The 17564-nt window shown below is 43.7% G+C and overlaps 1 protein-coding gene across 1 annotated transcript in view; it reads left to right on the forward strand.

Annotated features, from left to right (window-relative positions):
- The window catches only part of LOC138287962 (cytochrome P450 1A1-like), a 208435-nt gene that overhangs the window by 103765 nt on the left and 87106 nt on the right, over positions 1 to 17564 (forward strand). Inside the window, exons 3-5 of the mRNA XM_069229005.1 lie at positions 13296 to 13413; positions 15379 to 15468; positions 15568 to 15691. Of these exons, the coding sequence (XP_069085106.1) occupies positions 13296 to 13413; positions 15379 to 15468; positions 15568 to 15691 (332 nt within the window). The remainder of the gene's footprint in view (positions 1 to 13295; positions 13414 to 15378; positions 15469 to 15567; positions 15692 to 17564) is intronic.

Here is a 17564-nt window from a genome sequence, read left to right on the forward strand (position 1 = left end):
GATCAAAGAGTCGAAAAAATAAAACATACAACTGATGGCCTACTTTGACCCAGAGTTACATACTGGGATCACAGTAGATGCGAGCCCGGTATGGCTGGGGGAAATCCTTGCTCAACATAATGGTCATCCAAATGCTCAGAGACACATTGTGGCCTATGCCAGTCAAATCCTGTCTGACACAGACCATGCCTATTTTCAGCCAGAGAAGGAGAGCCTGTGTGTAATGTGGGATTGTGAACATTTCCATGTTCTATATGGAAAATATTTCACTATCATTACAGACCACCAAGCTTTTCTCACTATTTTTGGAAATCACAAAGCCAACATACGCCTGACATTGAGAGGTGGTGGTTGTGACTACAAGAGTATGACTATGCAATTTTACACAAACTGGGTAAAGACCAGAACCCTTATGATTACTTTTCACGAGTACCTCTACATAGTCACAGTGCGCAATCCAAAACTCCTGAGGATTACATTAACTTCATTGTGAGGTCCTGTACCCTAGCAGCTCTATCCATTTTACAGATTATTGCTGCTACTAGTGCTGACAAAAACATGCTTATCCTTAAAGACATCATTTGAACTCTAATCGTGAAAGAGGAGCACTCCTCCTTTTGATGACGATATCGACCTTAAAAAATGTACAGGGTGAACCGTCTGTGACCAAAGATGGTGTAATATTGAGAGGCTTGAGAATCATCATACCTGAGAGCCTAAAATAGCCAATCATTGAACTAGTCCATGAAGGACATTGTGGCATTGTAACCACCAAAAGAGCTCTAGGACACAGAGTATGGTTCCAGTGCCTAGACGAGCAAGTTGAGAGAGAACTAGTGCCATCTTTGCAACTGTCTTTCTCCCAAAGTGGCGCAGCATCCATTCACAATCTGAACTTGCTGCACAGGTGTGGGACAGAGTTGCGGTTGATTTCTTTGGGCTTTTAGGAAACAGATATCATCTGATGGTAGTCTTTAATGAATATTCATGCTTTCCTTTGATAGAGGAATTGTTGTCAACTACTTATGACCAAGGTCACCAAGTGACTGGATGATGATGATGTATTTGACCTGTGGGGTATTCCTGCCATTCTCAAATCTGACAATAGTCCACCAGTCACCGACTTTGGCGGTCTTTTTGGAAGATCACCGAAGACGCTGCAGGGAACAGAGCGCCAGTGCTGGCGGTCTGTTGCCTGCCATATTAGGAGTCTTTGGAGGACTTCCGCCCATTTCTGGGGGGAAGTACGACTCCGAAGAGGAGGTTGCATCGCCAACACAGCCACAGCAGCAAGGCTCTGCCCGCCATATTACAAGCTGTAATATGGCTTGGCAGAGTCCTGCTGGCGTGATGGTGCTGCGGTGCAAGACCGCCAGGACCCTCCCCCTCCCGGACGACCTCCTCGAAGGAGAAGGTAAGTGGTAGTACAAAGGGGGGGAGGGTGTCTGTGTATGTGGGTGCGTGTGTGCGTATATGTGGAGGGGTGTGATGAATGCGTGCATATATGTGATTGGATGTGGATGTTAGTGTGCGTGTATGTGCACTTGAATGGGGGTGTCTGCATGTCTGTGAGTGAATGGGGGTGTGTGTCTGCATGTATGCGAGTGAGTGGGGGTGCCTGTGTGGATGAATGCGTATGCTGAGGGGTGTGTGTGTGAATGCATGCATGAGGGGATGTGGGGGTGTTTGTAAGTGTGTGAACGGGTGGGGAGGGTGTGCATGTGTGTGGATGTGGGGGGTGTGTGTCTTGGCGACAGGGGTGCGTGACTGCCAGGGTTTTCTTGGCAGGGTGACCGCCACAGAAAGCCTGGCGGTCTGCAGCATTGCAATCCAGCCAGCAGGCTGAGGCCTGCTGCCGGGTTAGACGTGCACATTGCCGCCGCGACTGTGTGCCCGCCACTATGGGCCAGGTGGTGTTGTGGAGGTTTGGGGTCTGCCAAGCCTCACAACTCGTGATGTTGCGTCTTTACCGTCAGGTCGCAGCCGTAAGACTGCCACGGCGAGGCTGGGGGTTGATGACTGCCAACCTTATAATGAGGGCCTAAGTCATTAGTCATTTTGTATAACATTTGTGTGCCAGAAATATCTTTTAAGCTTATTGGTTTGAGAATAATTCCCAAAAGGAAACCTTTCTCTGTGTGTATATACTCTAACCCTGTCCCTTTGAGAGTGTAAGGGGTACCTCCCTACATTGTTTGGAGCCCAACTCCTGTTCAGACCAGTCCTGTCTGTCAGGATGTCTGTGGGGTTGTCCCTACCCTTTGAAGTATGAGCAAGAATCCCTCCACTCTTCCTACCCAGGAGAACCCACCGATATGCAGATGAAGTGCAGGGGCAGTTAAGTGTCCTGTGTTTTATGTCTGTCTGGATGGAATGCACAGATGTAGCTGTCACCTAAGCCCACAAAGACCAGATGTTGATTGGGCACAGAGTGGTTGAAGTAAGAAAATGCCAACTTTCTAAAAGTGGCATTTTCAGATCGGCAATTTAAAAACCAACTTTATCAAAAGATGGCTTTTTAAATTGTGAGTCCAGAGACACCAAACTCCTTTTTTTAAAAATCTTTTCCCAATTTTAAATTACACTTAAAAGAAGTTTTAAAGCAATTCCCATGCTAGCCTATGGGAGAGATGATCCTTGCCATAGTGAAAATCAAGTTTAAGAGTTGTTCACTACCTGGACATGTTAAACTTAAAAGTACATGCATAACTTTTTAAATACACAGCACCCAGCCCCAGGCTAACCAGTGCCTGCCTTAGGGGTGTCTTACATGTAATAAAAAGAAAGGGTTAGGCCTGGCAAGTGGGAACACTTGCCAGGTCGAACTGGCAGTTTAAATTGCACACAAAGACTCTGCAATGACAGGCCTGAGACATGTTTGAAAGGCTGCAGTAGTGGGTGGCACAACCAGCACCGCAGGCCCACTTGTATGCTTTTGACTTACAGGGCCTGGGCACACATAGTGCACTCTAATGGGGACTTACTAGTAACCCAAATATGCCAATTGTGGAGAGACCAGTGTCACCATGATTTAGACTCAGAGCACATGCACTTTAGCACTGGATGGTAGTGGTAAAGTCCCCAGAGTCCTAAAGCCAACAAAAATAGGGTCTGAAAAAGAGGAGGAGGAAGGCAAAAAGTCTGGGGATAACCATAAAGAAAGGGCCATTTCCAGTAATCTTCATGACCCTGACTAGAAGTGAAGAAATTAGGTTATTTTCTGTGAGCAAAAACAATCACAAAAACCCTTCATTTCAGGCACTATGAAGTTGTTGCCCAGAGGAACCCCTGAAGGCTGTATGTAAGGCAAGAACCCAGAGAGCTACAATGTTGTTACTGAGTGACCACTGTACTGAGATCTCTAAGAGCATCTGGCTCCTTCATTAATGCACGGCCGCAAAGAGAAAAGGTTAATCAACTGTAGAAAGAGGGATTGGATCGCTGCAAGTTGATGATAATAGAGCACAGACAATAGTCTGAGAATACACCATAAGAAGGAAGAAGCAATCAAAAGATGAATGGCTATGGGAGTCAAAAGGTGTTCACTATGGTATTGGTGAAAGAGGCCCAAAGCTGCATTAATCTAGCCTACAGTTCTGAGGGACCAGACATCAAGTTTAAAAAAACAAAAAGAGAGAAACACAAATTAAACAAATTAAACACTAATCTGAATGCCTCAAGACTAGGACAACATTAAAGACCCTACTTCCCCATGTGTTATTTTATTTTATTTGTTTGTTGAGTAGAAGGGCAATGACCAAAAGTGTTTGACCAACAATCTGAATTAATTTGAATTGAATATAGTGATATTACCAGTGGTTAATTTGTGGAAGACAGAGTGCCAGTGCCTGGAACTCCACTCAAAAGCTGGCAGGTGGAACAATTAAACATGGGTGTGCCTAATACCAAGAACAATATTCTTAAATCCACTACCAGACAACCCCTGCCTTCTTTGTCTCACACATACAGGTTCCTCCTCTTGTCAGTTATGCCACCTTTTCCTTTGTCTTTTTCTGATGGAGGAAAAAAAAGTGCTGGTCCCCCCAAAAAAGTGCAAGCACCCCCACCTACAACCACCGGCTCAAATTAAGCACTGTATATTACAGTGTAGTAATGCAACAATCACTTCTGGCAAGTACCACCAGTGACATTTGAAAGCAGTAGGGCATAAAAGTTTGGGATCAGCATCCTGTGGTTAGCGCACAAGCACAACCGTCATAAAGGGGGCTTGGTGTAGGGGGTTCTCCCCCAGGAAAAGTTTGAAAAAAGAGTGGGCAAATGGTGCCTTTTAATGCAAAATTGAGAAAGCAAGAAGGCTTATAAAGCAAATGGGAAAGTGCAGATTAGAAAAATTGAAACACATGAACAAATGTTCCATATGTTACTGAATTTGAATTATTCATGATTTACTGTAGTGTGAAAATTGTACAGTGTGACAAGCAAGGTTTTTAATTCTTACCTGCACACAGGGTTGGTTGTCTCTGCACTGCACGTGGTTAATAACAACAGGCCGAGAGAGTCCATTGTAAAATGTATTCATATGTGCAAGCAGCAGACCACAAAAATCAAACCAACTGCAGTATATAAATAATGCAATGTATGTACATGTATGAAAAACATAACAGGTCTTTGAAAAAGTTAAAGCTTTAAAGTGGATACATTTGTGAAAAGTACACAGATCTTTGTGAGCGTTTTCTACTGTGACCGTTATCAATTTATCACTCATAATACCAAAGATTATCAATGAGGGTGGAGTAGCGATTGTAGGAAAGTACCATCTTGCCTGGCATGTTACCCCCATTTTTACTTGTATGTCAGTTTGGTTTTGCCTGTGTCACTGGGATCCTGCTAGCCAGGACCCCAGTGCTCATAATTTGTGGCCTGTATGTGTTACCTGTGTGGTGCCTAACTGTATCACTGAGGCTCTGCTAACCGGAACCTCAGTGTTTATGCTCTCTCTGCTTTTAAATTGTCACTGCAGGCTAGTGACTATTTTCACCAATTCTGATTGGCACACTGGAAAACCCTTTTAATTCCCTAGTATATGTCACCTAGGTACCCAGGGTATTGGGTTTCCAGGAGATCCCTCTGGGCTGCAGCATTTCTTTTGCCACCCATAGGGAGCTCAGACAATTCTTACACAGGACTGCCACTGCAGCCTGAGTGACATAGCGTCCATGTTATTTCACAGCCATTTTACACTGCACTTAAGTAACTTATAAGTCACCTATATGTCTAACCCTCACCTAGTGAAGGTTAGGTACAAAGTTACTAAGTGTAAGGGCACCCTGGCACTAGCCAAGGTGCCCTCACATTGTTCAGGGCAATTTCCCCGGACTTTGAGAGTGCGGGGACACCATTACACGCATGAACTACATATAGGTCAATACCTATGTGTAGGTTCACAATGGTAACTCTGAACATGGGCATGTAACATGTCTAAGATCATGGAATTGTCCCCCCAAGCCAAAGCTGGTATTGGGGTGCCAAACCCATGCATCCCGGGGCTCCAGCATGGACCCCTGATAAAGCCAAACTAGCTCTCTGGGGTTTTCTCTGCAGCTACCGCTGCTGCCAACCCTCAGACAGGTTTCTGCCCTCCTTGGGTCTGGGCAGCCCAGTCCCAGGAAGGCAGAACAAAGGATTTCCTCTGAGAGAGGGTGTTACACCCTCTCCATTTGGAAATAGGTGTTAAGGGCTGGGGAGGAGTAACCTCCCCTAGCCAATGGAAATGCTTTGAAGGGCACAGGTGGTGCCCTCCTTGCATAAGCCAGTCTATACCGGTTCAGGGACCCCTCAGCCCCTGCTCTGGCGCGAAACTGGACACAGGAAAGGGGAGTGACCACTCCCCTGTCCATAACCACCCCAGGGGTGGTGCCCAGAGCACCTCCAGTGTGTCCAAGACCTCTGCCATCTTGAATGCAGAGGTGTGAGGGGACAATGTGGACCTCTGGGTGGCCAGTGCTAGCAGGTGACGTCAGAGACCCCTCCTGATAGTCTCTTACCTGGTTAGGTAGCCAATCCTCCTCTGAGGGCTATTTAGGGTCTCTCCTGTGGGTTTCTCTGCAGATAATGAATGGAAGAGCTCACCAGAGTTCCTCTGCATCTCTCTCTTTGACTTCTGCCAAGGATCGACTGCTGACTGCTCCAGGACGCCTGCAAAACCGCAACAAAGTAGCAAGACGACTACCAGCAACATTGTAGCACCTAATCCTGACGGCTTTCTTGACTGTTTCCTGGTGGTGCATGCTCTGAGGTCTGCCTGCCTTCACCCTGCACTGGAAGCCCAGAAGAAATCTCCTGTGGGTTGACGGAATCTTCCCCCTGCTAACGCAGGCACCAAACGCCTGCATCACCGGTCCTCTGGGTCCCCTCTCATCTTGACGAGCATGGTTCCTGGAACACAGGAGCTAGATCCAAGTGACTCCGACAGTCCAGTGTTCCTTCTGTCCAAATTTGGTGGAGGTAAATCCTTGCCTCCCCATGCTAGACAGTAATCCTGTGTACTGCGTGAACTGCAGCTGCTAGGGCTTCTGGGTGCTTTTGCAAGGATTCCTTTGTGCACAGCAAAGCCCAGGTCCCCAGCACTCCGTCCTGCATTGCTCAACTCGCTGAGTTGACCACCAGCTTTGTGGGACCCTCTTTTGTTGTGTTGAGGTGACTGCCGTGCTCAGATTTCTTGAACGCCTGTTCAAGTGCTTCTTCGGGTGCTGCCTGCTTCTGCGTGGGCCCTCCCTGTTGGTGAGTGCCCCCTCTGTCTAGGGGCGACCTCCTGGTCCTTCCTGGGCCCTGGCAGCACCCATTATCTTCAACTGCGAGTCTTGCAGTTAGCAAGGTTTGTTTGTGGTCTTTCTGCGTGGAAACAACTCTGCATCCTCCAGCACGCCGTGGGACATCTTCTGACCAAAGTAGAAGTTCCTGGCACCTTCCGTTGTTGCAGAATCTTTGGCTTCTTCCACCCGGAGGCAGCCCTTTTGCACCTTCATCCGGGGTTTAGTGGGCTCCTGCCCCCCCCGGACACTTGCATGACTCTTGGACTTGGTCCCCTTTCTTTGCAGATCCCAAGGTCCAGGAATCTGTCTTCAGTACTTTGCAGTCAGTTGTTGCCTTTGCAGAATCCCTTATCTCGACTTTACTGTCTTTCTGGGGTAGCAGGATAACTTTACTCCTACTTTTCAGGGTCTTGGGGTGGGGTATCTTGGACACCCTTGGTGTTTTCTTACACTCCCAGCGACCCTCTACACACTGCACTAGGCCTGGGGTCCATTCGTGGTTAGAATTCCACTTTTGGAGTATATGGTTTGTGTTGCCCCTAGGACTATTGTCTCCTATTGCATTGTATTGTGTTCTACAGTGTTTGCACTACTTTTCTAAGTGTTTTACTTACCTGATTTTGGTTAGTGTGTATATTTCGTGTATTTTACTTACCTCCTAAGGGAGTATAGCCTCTGAGATACTTTTGGCATATTGTCACTAAAATAAAGTACCTTTATTTTTAGTAACTCTGAGTATTGAGTTTCTGATGATATAGTGCTATATGATATAAGTGGTATAGTAGGAACTTTGCATGTCTCCTAGTTCAGCCTAAGCTGCTCTATTATAGCTACCTCTGTCAGCCTAAGCTGCTAGAACACTACTAATCAACTAATAAGGGATCACTGAAGCTGGCACAAGGTGTAAGTACCATCAGGCACCCACTATTAGCCAGGCCAGCCTCCTACAGCGGTTGTTCCCCTTATCTCTCCCTGGGCAGCCGACTGGCCAGTCAGTCACATTAGGACTTAGACTCAATGTAAGGCAAACTGTGACGGTCACGCCAGGGCTCAGGCCATACCAGCTATTTTCACAGGGAGCAAGGATGAGCACAATACTCTCATCAATGAATGCAGCAGCAGATGCTCCACTTTAATTTTTATTTCTAAATTCAAACTGTATAAAAAATAAAAAAAATCCTTCGTCCCCAGTCCAAAGTGAGGCACTTGCACCAGGCAAGTTGGACCTGCACTATCACACTTCACTATCATTTAGTAAAAAGAAAAACATAAAAAGCAAAGCTCATAAGCTGTATTTTCACCCTTTCTTGTTTTTATCGTTATTTGTTCACTCCTATGGCCTCTAATTACAAATGTATGTTAAAAGAACAAACATAAGAATGACTAACTCAAACTCTTTCACACATCAGGCTTTACAAATTTTCCATGCACCCGTTGGCTTTTTCAAAGACATTGCTATAAACAAAGTGTCTCCAACCTTTTCTGTAATAAGAGCTACTTAACTTCAATGACAATCTTCCTGAGCTACTAATATTATTAGTATTGGAATAGTAATGGCATCAGGGCAAAATTATATCTGTGGCCATACTATGCAAGATTACGAGCTGTCATCACCCAGTTCATCAGGCTGTGCTAACAGCAGCAATAAGTAAATAAAAAAGGCTCAGTAACTATGTGGTGCCTCTACATAGGTAATGCATAACAAACACAGCTGCAATGCGCATTGTGCCAAGGTAATATTATCAGTTATGTCCCCCCCACTCTCGCTTGATTTATCTGTCAGATATCAGCTTTAAATATATTTTGGAAATTCAAATATTTTTCTGCAAACTTCAGCTCATGAGTTCTGAAAATATACATACTTGTGTTCCAAGTACATGCTTTTAAATGTTGGTGCACTTATATTAATTTAACCAAGCAAAGCTTCTAATTTAATAGGCTGGGCTGCACTCAGGAGAGCTACTCAAAGGTAGCTGTAGAGCTACCAGTAGCTCACAAGCTATTGGTTGTAGAAGCCAGTTATAAAACAACTCTCTCAAGAGGGATATGTAATCTCATAATGTTCTACATTTCAGTAAAACTTTAGTACATGGTTTATATAGGACTTGCTCATGCGATATGCATAAGTGCAATGGCCTCTTAAAATATGGAAAGCGTTTTCACACTGTACTGAAAAAGAGTGGAAGATGGACTACAGCCACTTGTGTGTCTGTTTTCCTTTTTTGGGGGGGCGGCGGGGGACCCTAGATAAAGGGAGTCTTAAAAACTAGAGTATTTGCTGAAAAACAGCACTGTTCTTGTGTCGATGAAGGGGATGTATGAGCCATGAAGAACTCTTTCACTTGCACATTTCATTTTATTTCAAACTCAGCGGACTAAAACTTCTCTCGTCTCTGTAAAAAGTTAGTTAACAGCGTTTGGAATCATTTGAGAGCGTTACATTTCAAGGAAGCGTAGCTATTTTGACTGTCCTCCTCACCGGCTGTGAAAGCGAAGGGCGAAGTACACAGTATTCAGCGGTAGTGCTAGACTGATATAGCCCTAAATACAAGGTGTCAGTAATGCGATGAGTCATATTTAATGCAGGAAGCTTCGATCAGTATGATACAGTTGAGTTTATACATGATTGCTTGTTATCGATTTGCAAAAAAATCACTTGGAAGAGGAGTGGAATGCGGCCTTTATTATTAGCAGTCTGTTCTTCACAGTGACTAACTCTTTCAGCATTATGAGACGTGCCTTACTTTTGACCTATCTCTCTTGCACGCATTTGATACACCCGCTGACAGCACTGGTGCTGTGGCGCTGTGCCAGGGAGAGCAACACTCTCTTCACGACGTCTAGTTCTTCTCAGAACTCGTCACAGACAAGAGACAGCCTTTTGAGTGGTGCCTGGTGACTGAAAGCAGTGGTGGGGCACAAATACAAGACAGAATTGCACCTTGTGAGTGAGCCTCCCTACCCACGTATTTCCATTCAACTACTTACCCAGTAGGCCTTTGGTCACCTACCCATTTACTCATCCACATTGTCGTTCACTGCCATTCACACAACTCTTATACACAGACACCCACATTTTCTCAGCCACTCAGTCAAGCCCTGCAAACACTTATTCAAACACACATTGCCTCATCCATCCAGTATCCAGCAGTTTCACTGATAAAATATGCATGTTTAGTGGAGCTGCAGATTACATGTTTAATATGACATATCACGCCATTAGTCTGCAGAAGAAATAAAACGAGCATAACTAGCCGTGACAAATTACTGGAACCATTACTGCCTTTGAGAGACAAAATCACCTACAGAGGCAGTGAAGGGAGAGGAGAGCTGAGAGAACAGATTTTTTTCTTATTGTCTGTAAAAAAGATAGAGCTCCAACTTACTTGTGTGCAGGGTTATCCTTGGCATATTTATGACTTGAGGTTTTCAGGTCACACTCCTGTCTCCCAGAGAGCCCTGGATGGAGTTATTTATTGTATTTATTCCATTTCTCTGCCACAGACTGCTTGTAATGCAGGAAAAGGGGATTTTCTTTGCGCAATGCCACATTCTTTTAATAAAATGTGACCTCTGGTACGTAGACCCTTCTGATCACACCCCACCATTTGAGTAAATAGGAAAGGGTGGATAATAATATCGGAGTGACATGAAGTTTTCAAAAACCCGGGCTGAAGAAAAAACACTCCAGGATGTTTACTATCAGGGCTTCTGGTGGAGGAGGAGATAAGCCAGGGACGTCACTGCTTTCTGAGAAAACGTAAGGGCTGTCAGCCCTACTGTGCAGCTTTCAGCCACATACTGACGCAGGCGCAGTGGGGCTTTTCAAAGTGCACAACTTTCACTCGGAAAATGTTGTGAAGAAAATGTTTTACTTTAATTGTGTAATTAAATATATGCTTCACTAGAGAGGCCAGAAAAGGCTAGGGGCGCAGCCCCTTAGCCCTTAAACACCAGCCGCCCCTGAGCCTTTTGCAAGGAACACTTCCAAAAGCAGCTAGGTCCAATATTAAGGGGAGTCAAAGGAACATTTTCCAGTTATCATTCCTTACCACCAGTGTTACAGGCTGAAAGTATTCATTTTCTGCATAATAAGAGCTATCAGCAGAGAGTTGAGGTCCCTCCCTTACCGGATAATTCAACTTTAGCTCACAGGTCAAATAGCCCCATTCCGTGCTGTGGGATCCACTCGTTTAAATTGAGGTGTTTTTCATTTTGTTCACCCTTCTGAACAAAAAATGCTCAGTAATTAAATGGAATGAGGCACCTGTTTTTAGAATAATTGAGATTGCCAAATAAGGCTGCAATTGCGAACCAAGGCAACGTAACAAAAAAGTCTTGAACCACAAGAATACTCAAAAAGCACTCAACTGACTTTACTACTTAATTTTGCATTTATTTTACCTCGTATTTTTTTTTTTTACACTGGGCCCCCACTCTGACTGTAAGTGCTGCTTCCTTCATTCAAGGGTCAGAGGTGACAGCTCGAGGATTGGCTTTGGCAGGCGAGGTTAGCACTCATTAGCAGACTGGAGGGGGCTACAGCTGTGATCCCCCGTCTCCCTCCGACCCGGCCCACTTACTGAGCTGGTTGTAAGAGGCCTCTAGTGGGCATGTCGGGCTGGCAACAGAAAGGCAGCTGTCCAACTCGACATGCACACTTTCAAGAGCGAGTGACTACTGTGGCATCATGCGAACCCAAGCATGTTTACTGTGCGTCTATTCTGTCTGTTATTTTTAAGCCCCACCCACACTCCTCAGGAACTTAAAGCAACTTCCACATAGCTGAAAAAAGCTGCTGCAGCGGCCAGGAAATAAAATATATTAAATATTTACAGTTAATACAAATGTGGTGGGGGCCACAAATAGGTGCTGGAGGCACAAATATGGGGGGGGGGGCAATTCCCCAATGCACTAAAAGAGGAACCGTCCCAGAATAACACTCTAGTTAGTGTTCAAAGTAAAACAAGCATTACGGTGTTTTAAATTTGGTGGGTGATTCCACTAGGAGCCAGTAGAGCGCTGCCCATGATCACACTACTTTATTTATCGCATCTGAAAAAGTTGAACAACATTCTGTGCTGGCTGATTGGTTGAGATTACTTTGTAGTCTGGTGGTGTTTTTTAGGAAAGAGTCCATAAGTGACACCCAAGAGCTCTTGCTACCTGAGCTCAATGATTGGTTCTGAGGTACAGAAATATTATTGGAATCCACTTTGGTGTCCAAATAAAACGTGTATAACCAGAGGGTCCAATTTCTATAGAGTACATTTATTTAGCATTAATGATCGTATTGAATATATGTAAAACTCACATGCTACGTTGTCATTTGTTTTATATAGCAGTATTGGTCAGGTTGCTTGACTATTTATTATTTGACATAAAAGCTATTTCTTCTGCAATATTTTCACTCAGAGGTTGAAATGCCATGCAATAATTTAAATGACTATAGCAGCGTGGCCACATAAGTCAATATTGAGGCACTTGTTTATACTTTTTGGAGCAAAACTAAAGCAGTTTTGCACCAAAAAGTTTAGCACCGGCTTGCACCATTTCTGTGCACCAGCCGGGCACCATATTTATGGAATGGTGCAAGCCAGTGCAAAGGGCAGGCTAGAGTAAAAAAAAATGACTTTAGTTAGGTGGGGCTGGTGGTATAGAAGAAGGGGGTTTAGCACTAACAATGACTTTAGGCAGAGTTAGAGTAAAAAAATGACTCTAACCAGATTAGATTTTATGGTGCTAAACCTACCATGCCGAATGAGTCCTGCCTTAGAAAAGGCAGGGGTCGTGCCCACCACCCCAATGGCCAGCACAGGGGAGTAGGGTCCCCTGGGCATGGCCATTTCACCCTGTGCCATGTATGGGGGCCCATTACAGGGCCCCCTATGGCACTTAAAAAAATTAAAATGCAATACTTACCTGTACTTATCTATACTTACCTGGGATGGGGTCCCCATCCTTTGCAGTTTCTCTGGTGTGGGTGGGGGTGCCCCTGGGGAGGGGGGAGGACTCCTGCAGGCTTATTCCATGGTGTTCCACCATGGAAATAGGCCCACAGGTCCCCAAACACCTGCCCTGACCCAGGAGTTAAAAAACGGAGCAAAGCAAGCTTTGCACCATTTTTTGACCCTCCTCCCTCCAGTGCACCATTTTTGCACGGGAGTATAAATATGGCGTTAAGGCCATAGAGTCATTTTTTGTATTGGAATGCCTACCTTGCATCTCATTAAGGCAAGGTAGGTTTCCACTTCCAAAAAATGACTTTAACGCCATAAATTTGGTGCTAGATGGGTCTAGCACCAAAGTATAAATATGGAGTTAGTTTTGCACCGAATTAGAGTAAAAAAATGACGCTAATTCGGTGCAAACAGAGGATAAATATGCCCCCAAGTATCGAAATGAGTAGTCCCTTTATAAAACTAGTGTACTGTAACATGTCTGGTTTTCCAGACTGATAGAACATGTAGAGACAGATATGGATTTCTGAAAAGGAGTGACCGATGTGTCTCTTTATTTTAGAACTGTAACAGAGATATCACAGATGCCCTTATTGAACTTTGCGATAGAAAACAAACAAAAGACAACCCCTTAACCAAGGTGCAGCTATTGTCTACAGTTGGAGACATCTTCGGAGCAGGTAAACAATGTTTTTGTTATGTGAAACCTACAAAAGTAGCTGAACTGGCAGACAGCACTTAAGTAATTGTTATGTAAACAGGTTAGGAAAATGCATTCTTTTATTGTCATCGAAAATTTTAGACTGCATATTTCAACTCTATAAAATTGATCATGGGAGATAGTTGCAGGTATTAGTATTGTTGAAGGATTTATTAATGCCCACATTCCTAAATCCAAGCAGCAGTGAGTACTGCAACAAAACAAATGTGTTTTAAATTTCTTATAGCAAATATCGCTTGTATTTGCTAACAGTTCTAAGGTTAATCATCCTAAATTATACAGGGACTTTACTCAGAGCCAAAACAGGTTTCACTCAAAACGAATAGTGCCAGGTACCTTCTCAAAGGTTCACAGTTTCCTTCAGTCTGCTATTCTTCTTTCTAATGTAAACGTATCTGTATTATTATCGTTTTTGATTGGGTCCTGTGTGCATCAGTCATTTTGCAGTCTAACCCTCAGAAACACCTAATTGGCTTAAATTCACTAGGGGTTTCCTAACAGGAGCAAGACCAATTTGAAAAGGAATAGTTTCCTAGTGGTCTAGGCTGGACAAGCCATGAACAAAATTCATCACATGCTATCCACTGTACGGTCAAAAAACTACTTTAATAACCTTTATTTCCCTTTAGATGTCTTTTCCTCCTCCCTTCCATTTTATCTTCCATTATCATTTTTGCATTGTCATACCATGGCTGAATGCTGCTAGAAATTTGTAAAATTTATAGGGGCATATTTATACTCCGTTTGCGCCGGAATTGCGTCGTTTTTTTTGACGCAATTTCGACGCAAAACTAACTCCATATTTATACTTTGGCGTTAGACGCGTCTAGCGCCAAAGTCCATGGAGTTAGCGTCATTTTTTAGCGTGGACACCTACTTTGCGTTAATTATATGCAAGGTAGGCGTTCCCGTCTAAAAAATCGACTCCGAGGCATGTGCGTCGGATTTATACTCCCGGGCAAAAATCACGCCCGGGAGTGGGCGGGTCAAAAAAAATGACGTACGGCCGCTTTTGTGCCGTTTTTTAGCGCCTGCAAAAGGCAGGCGTTAAGGGACCTGTGGGCTCTGAAGGAGCCCAGAGGTGCCCTCCCATGCCCCCAGGGACACCCCCTGTCACCCTTGCCCAACCCAGGAGGACACCCAAGGATGGAGGGACCCATCCCAGGGCCATTAAGGTAAGTTCAGGTAAGTGTTTTTTTTCATTTTTTTTTGTGGCATAGGGGGGCCTGATTTGTGCCCCCCTACATGCCACTATGCCCAATGACCATGCCCAGGGGACATAAGTCCCCTGGGCATGGCCATTGGGCAAGGGGGCATGACTCCTGTCTTTGCTAAGACAAGAGTCATTTCTATGGGGGTTGGGAGTCGAAAAAAATGGTGCAAATCAGGTTGAGGCGAAAAAATTGCCTCAACCTGACTTGCCCCATTTCTTGATGCCCAAGCTCCATTTTCCCCTACGCCGGCCCTGCCTGGTGTACGTCGTTTTTTTTAACGCACACCAGACGGCGCCGGCGGCTAACGCCGGCTAACGTCATTCAATAAATACGGCGCCCGCATGGCGCTTCAGAATGGCGTTAGCCGGCACAAATTTTTTTGACGCAAAACTGCGTTAGCGCAGTTTTGCGTCAAAAAGTATAAATATGGGCCATAACATCTTGCAACACAGATTTCTGAACCATGGATTTTCAAAGAGAGCGCAAGAGTGTCTGATTCATGCCAGGCCATTGGGATATACAAATAAGAAATCTTAGAAATCTTAATGTACAATTAGGCAAAACAGAAATCATAAACAAACTGGGCGATTATCCCGAAGGTGTGGGATGGATCCTTCCCTCCAGGGCCTGAATTTGACACTCTTGTCATAAATGATACACAGCAGGCCTGCTTTAACGGTTTAAAATAAACAACCTTTTGTTTTCCCTAGGTTTCGACACTGTATCAACTACTCTGCAGTGGATATTTCTGTATCTGGTTCACTGCCCTGAAGCGCAAATCAAAATCCACGAAGAGATTGGTAACATCAATATCTCAGAACAGTTTTACATTTATAAATGATTGTTCTAAATGACCATGATTTTAAATACAGGTAGAAAATCGTATATTTTCTTTGCAGATGAGCATATAGGAAACGCCAGGCTCCCAAGGTTTGAAGACAGAACTGAATTACATTACACTGAATCATTTATCAATGAAGTCTTGAGGCATTCATCATTTGCACCATTTACTCTACCTCACTGGTAAGTGAGTTCAAGGATCTTCAATCCTTCGTGTCTTGAGTTGGTATTCCTTATGTCCGTTAAAGTAGATAGGAGCCAATTTTTCCAACATTGTCGAAAAAGGGGATTGAGGGTGCACAATATCTAAATCTATTTGTTCAATTTGTTAATCTATTTTATATTTATATTGATTGTGACCTTATAATAAACTGATATTGTCGCTGGTAATGCAGAAAATATCAATAGCAAGGTGCAAACTTGAGCCTAGAACATAAAATATCATCTTATTGATAGGCTACTATAAGAAATTGGGTTGTTTGGTTGACTAGGGGCGTAAGCTCTGGTCAAGCAGCAACCACAGTCCCTGTCAGGGTGAGGCACAAGCCATCTCTAAATTAGCATGTGTTCAATCCTCTGGAGGCTTTGGAAAGAGGAGTCAGGTTTAACTTATAGGAAATGAATAAAGTATTTGTGCATCACTTCAAACAGTCATAAAATGAGAACACCACACAAAAAGGATTCCTCACCAAGTTGTAAAAATAAGTCTTTTTTTAAATACGTTAAGCAAGACCAAAGCAACACAAATCCGATCATCAGAACTGGAGATATGTAATTTTAAAGAGTTTTGTGAAAATTACCCCAAAAAGCATAAAGAACTATTAACGCGTCCCTTTATGATAATTTATTACACATCAGGACTCGTTTTAGGCCAATGAATCTTTTGACCCAGTGTAGAGACACCTTAGGACGAGATAGCTAATCAATATGTCAATCTATACGTCAATAATGTCATCAATATTTATTACAACAATGCATTTCACTTTAGTCAAAGACATCAATCAATTCAAGACACCACCATGACCTGGCAGTCATGAATAACCACACCAGTTTAGTAGAATTTTATGAGTTTTATTCCCTATTAATTACAATTCTAAGAGCAAGTGTGTTAATCTCAAAACCAAAAAACAAAATAGCATAGTCACAATATGGCAACTCTGATAAGATTTCATTAAGGCAAGAATCATAAACATCAAAACATAACACGGCGTGAACATAGATCAACTTTAGAAGAGTGTCATTGACGCGTCGGTTCAACAAAGCATAGATTCAGTTGGTTGTCCATTTGTGTCAGTTTAGTGAACACCTGTCCTAACCACTGATTAGCATTGGCATGTTGGGCTTCATGCAAAACAATTTAGAACACCAATTTGGAAAACATCTAGCTATGATCTCTGTCAAAAGTAAGCAGTTGGTACCTAGAAAGGAAAAGCAAACAGACAAATCACAAGTTCATTGTCATAGTTACCCTCCAAGGTTTGGGTCAGCACTCAGGTTCAGTCTTCGTCTTCAGGACATCAGTTGATTCGCCATCAGTCAAAAACTCAGCTCTGGGGCATAAGGGCCACTTTCCTCATAAGGAGGCAAAGTGTAAAATGGGCAATCTAAGAAAGGATGGTTTACTTAAAACCATATAAGTCACCAAACAGAGTGACAGAGTTTCTGGATAAAATCAATAGTATTCCCTAACACCTCTCTCTCAAGGCTCCCCGTGTCATGCGTTTTTATCCCTTTTTCATTGTACCTTCCCCTAAAATCTAATTGGCTAAGGGGTTGCACCCCCCTATCTCTACCCAATTAACTTTGAATTAGCTCATCACATTTGTCACCCCACAACAGTTCACAAGCGTTTCATTGGTCCACATGATTGACGTCTTCAGAGGTAGCACGTCCGGTATGATTTCATCCTTCTGTAATTCTTTGCACATCTTTTGGTCAGTAGCTCCATTGTCTACACCGGTTTAAACAACCTTGTACATTATACTAATCTACATTGTTGCATTTTAACTAAACATTTCTACAAGCAATATGAATTTCATGAGAACGGATCCACTAT

The sequence above is a fragment of the Pleurodeles waltl genome, chromosome 1_1 (assembly GCF_031143425.1).
Source record: "Pleurodeles waltl isolate 20211129_DDA chromosome 1_1, aPleWal1.hap1.20221129, whole genome shotgun sequence".
NCBI classification, from domain to species: Eukaryota; Metazoa; Chordata; class Amphibia; order Caudata; family Salamandridae; genus Pleurodeles; species Pleurodeles waltl.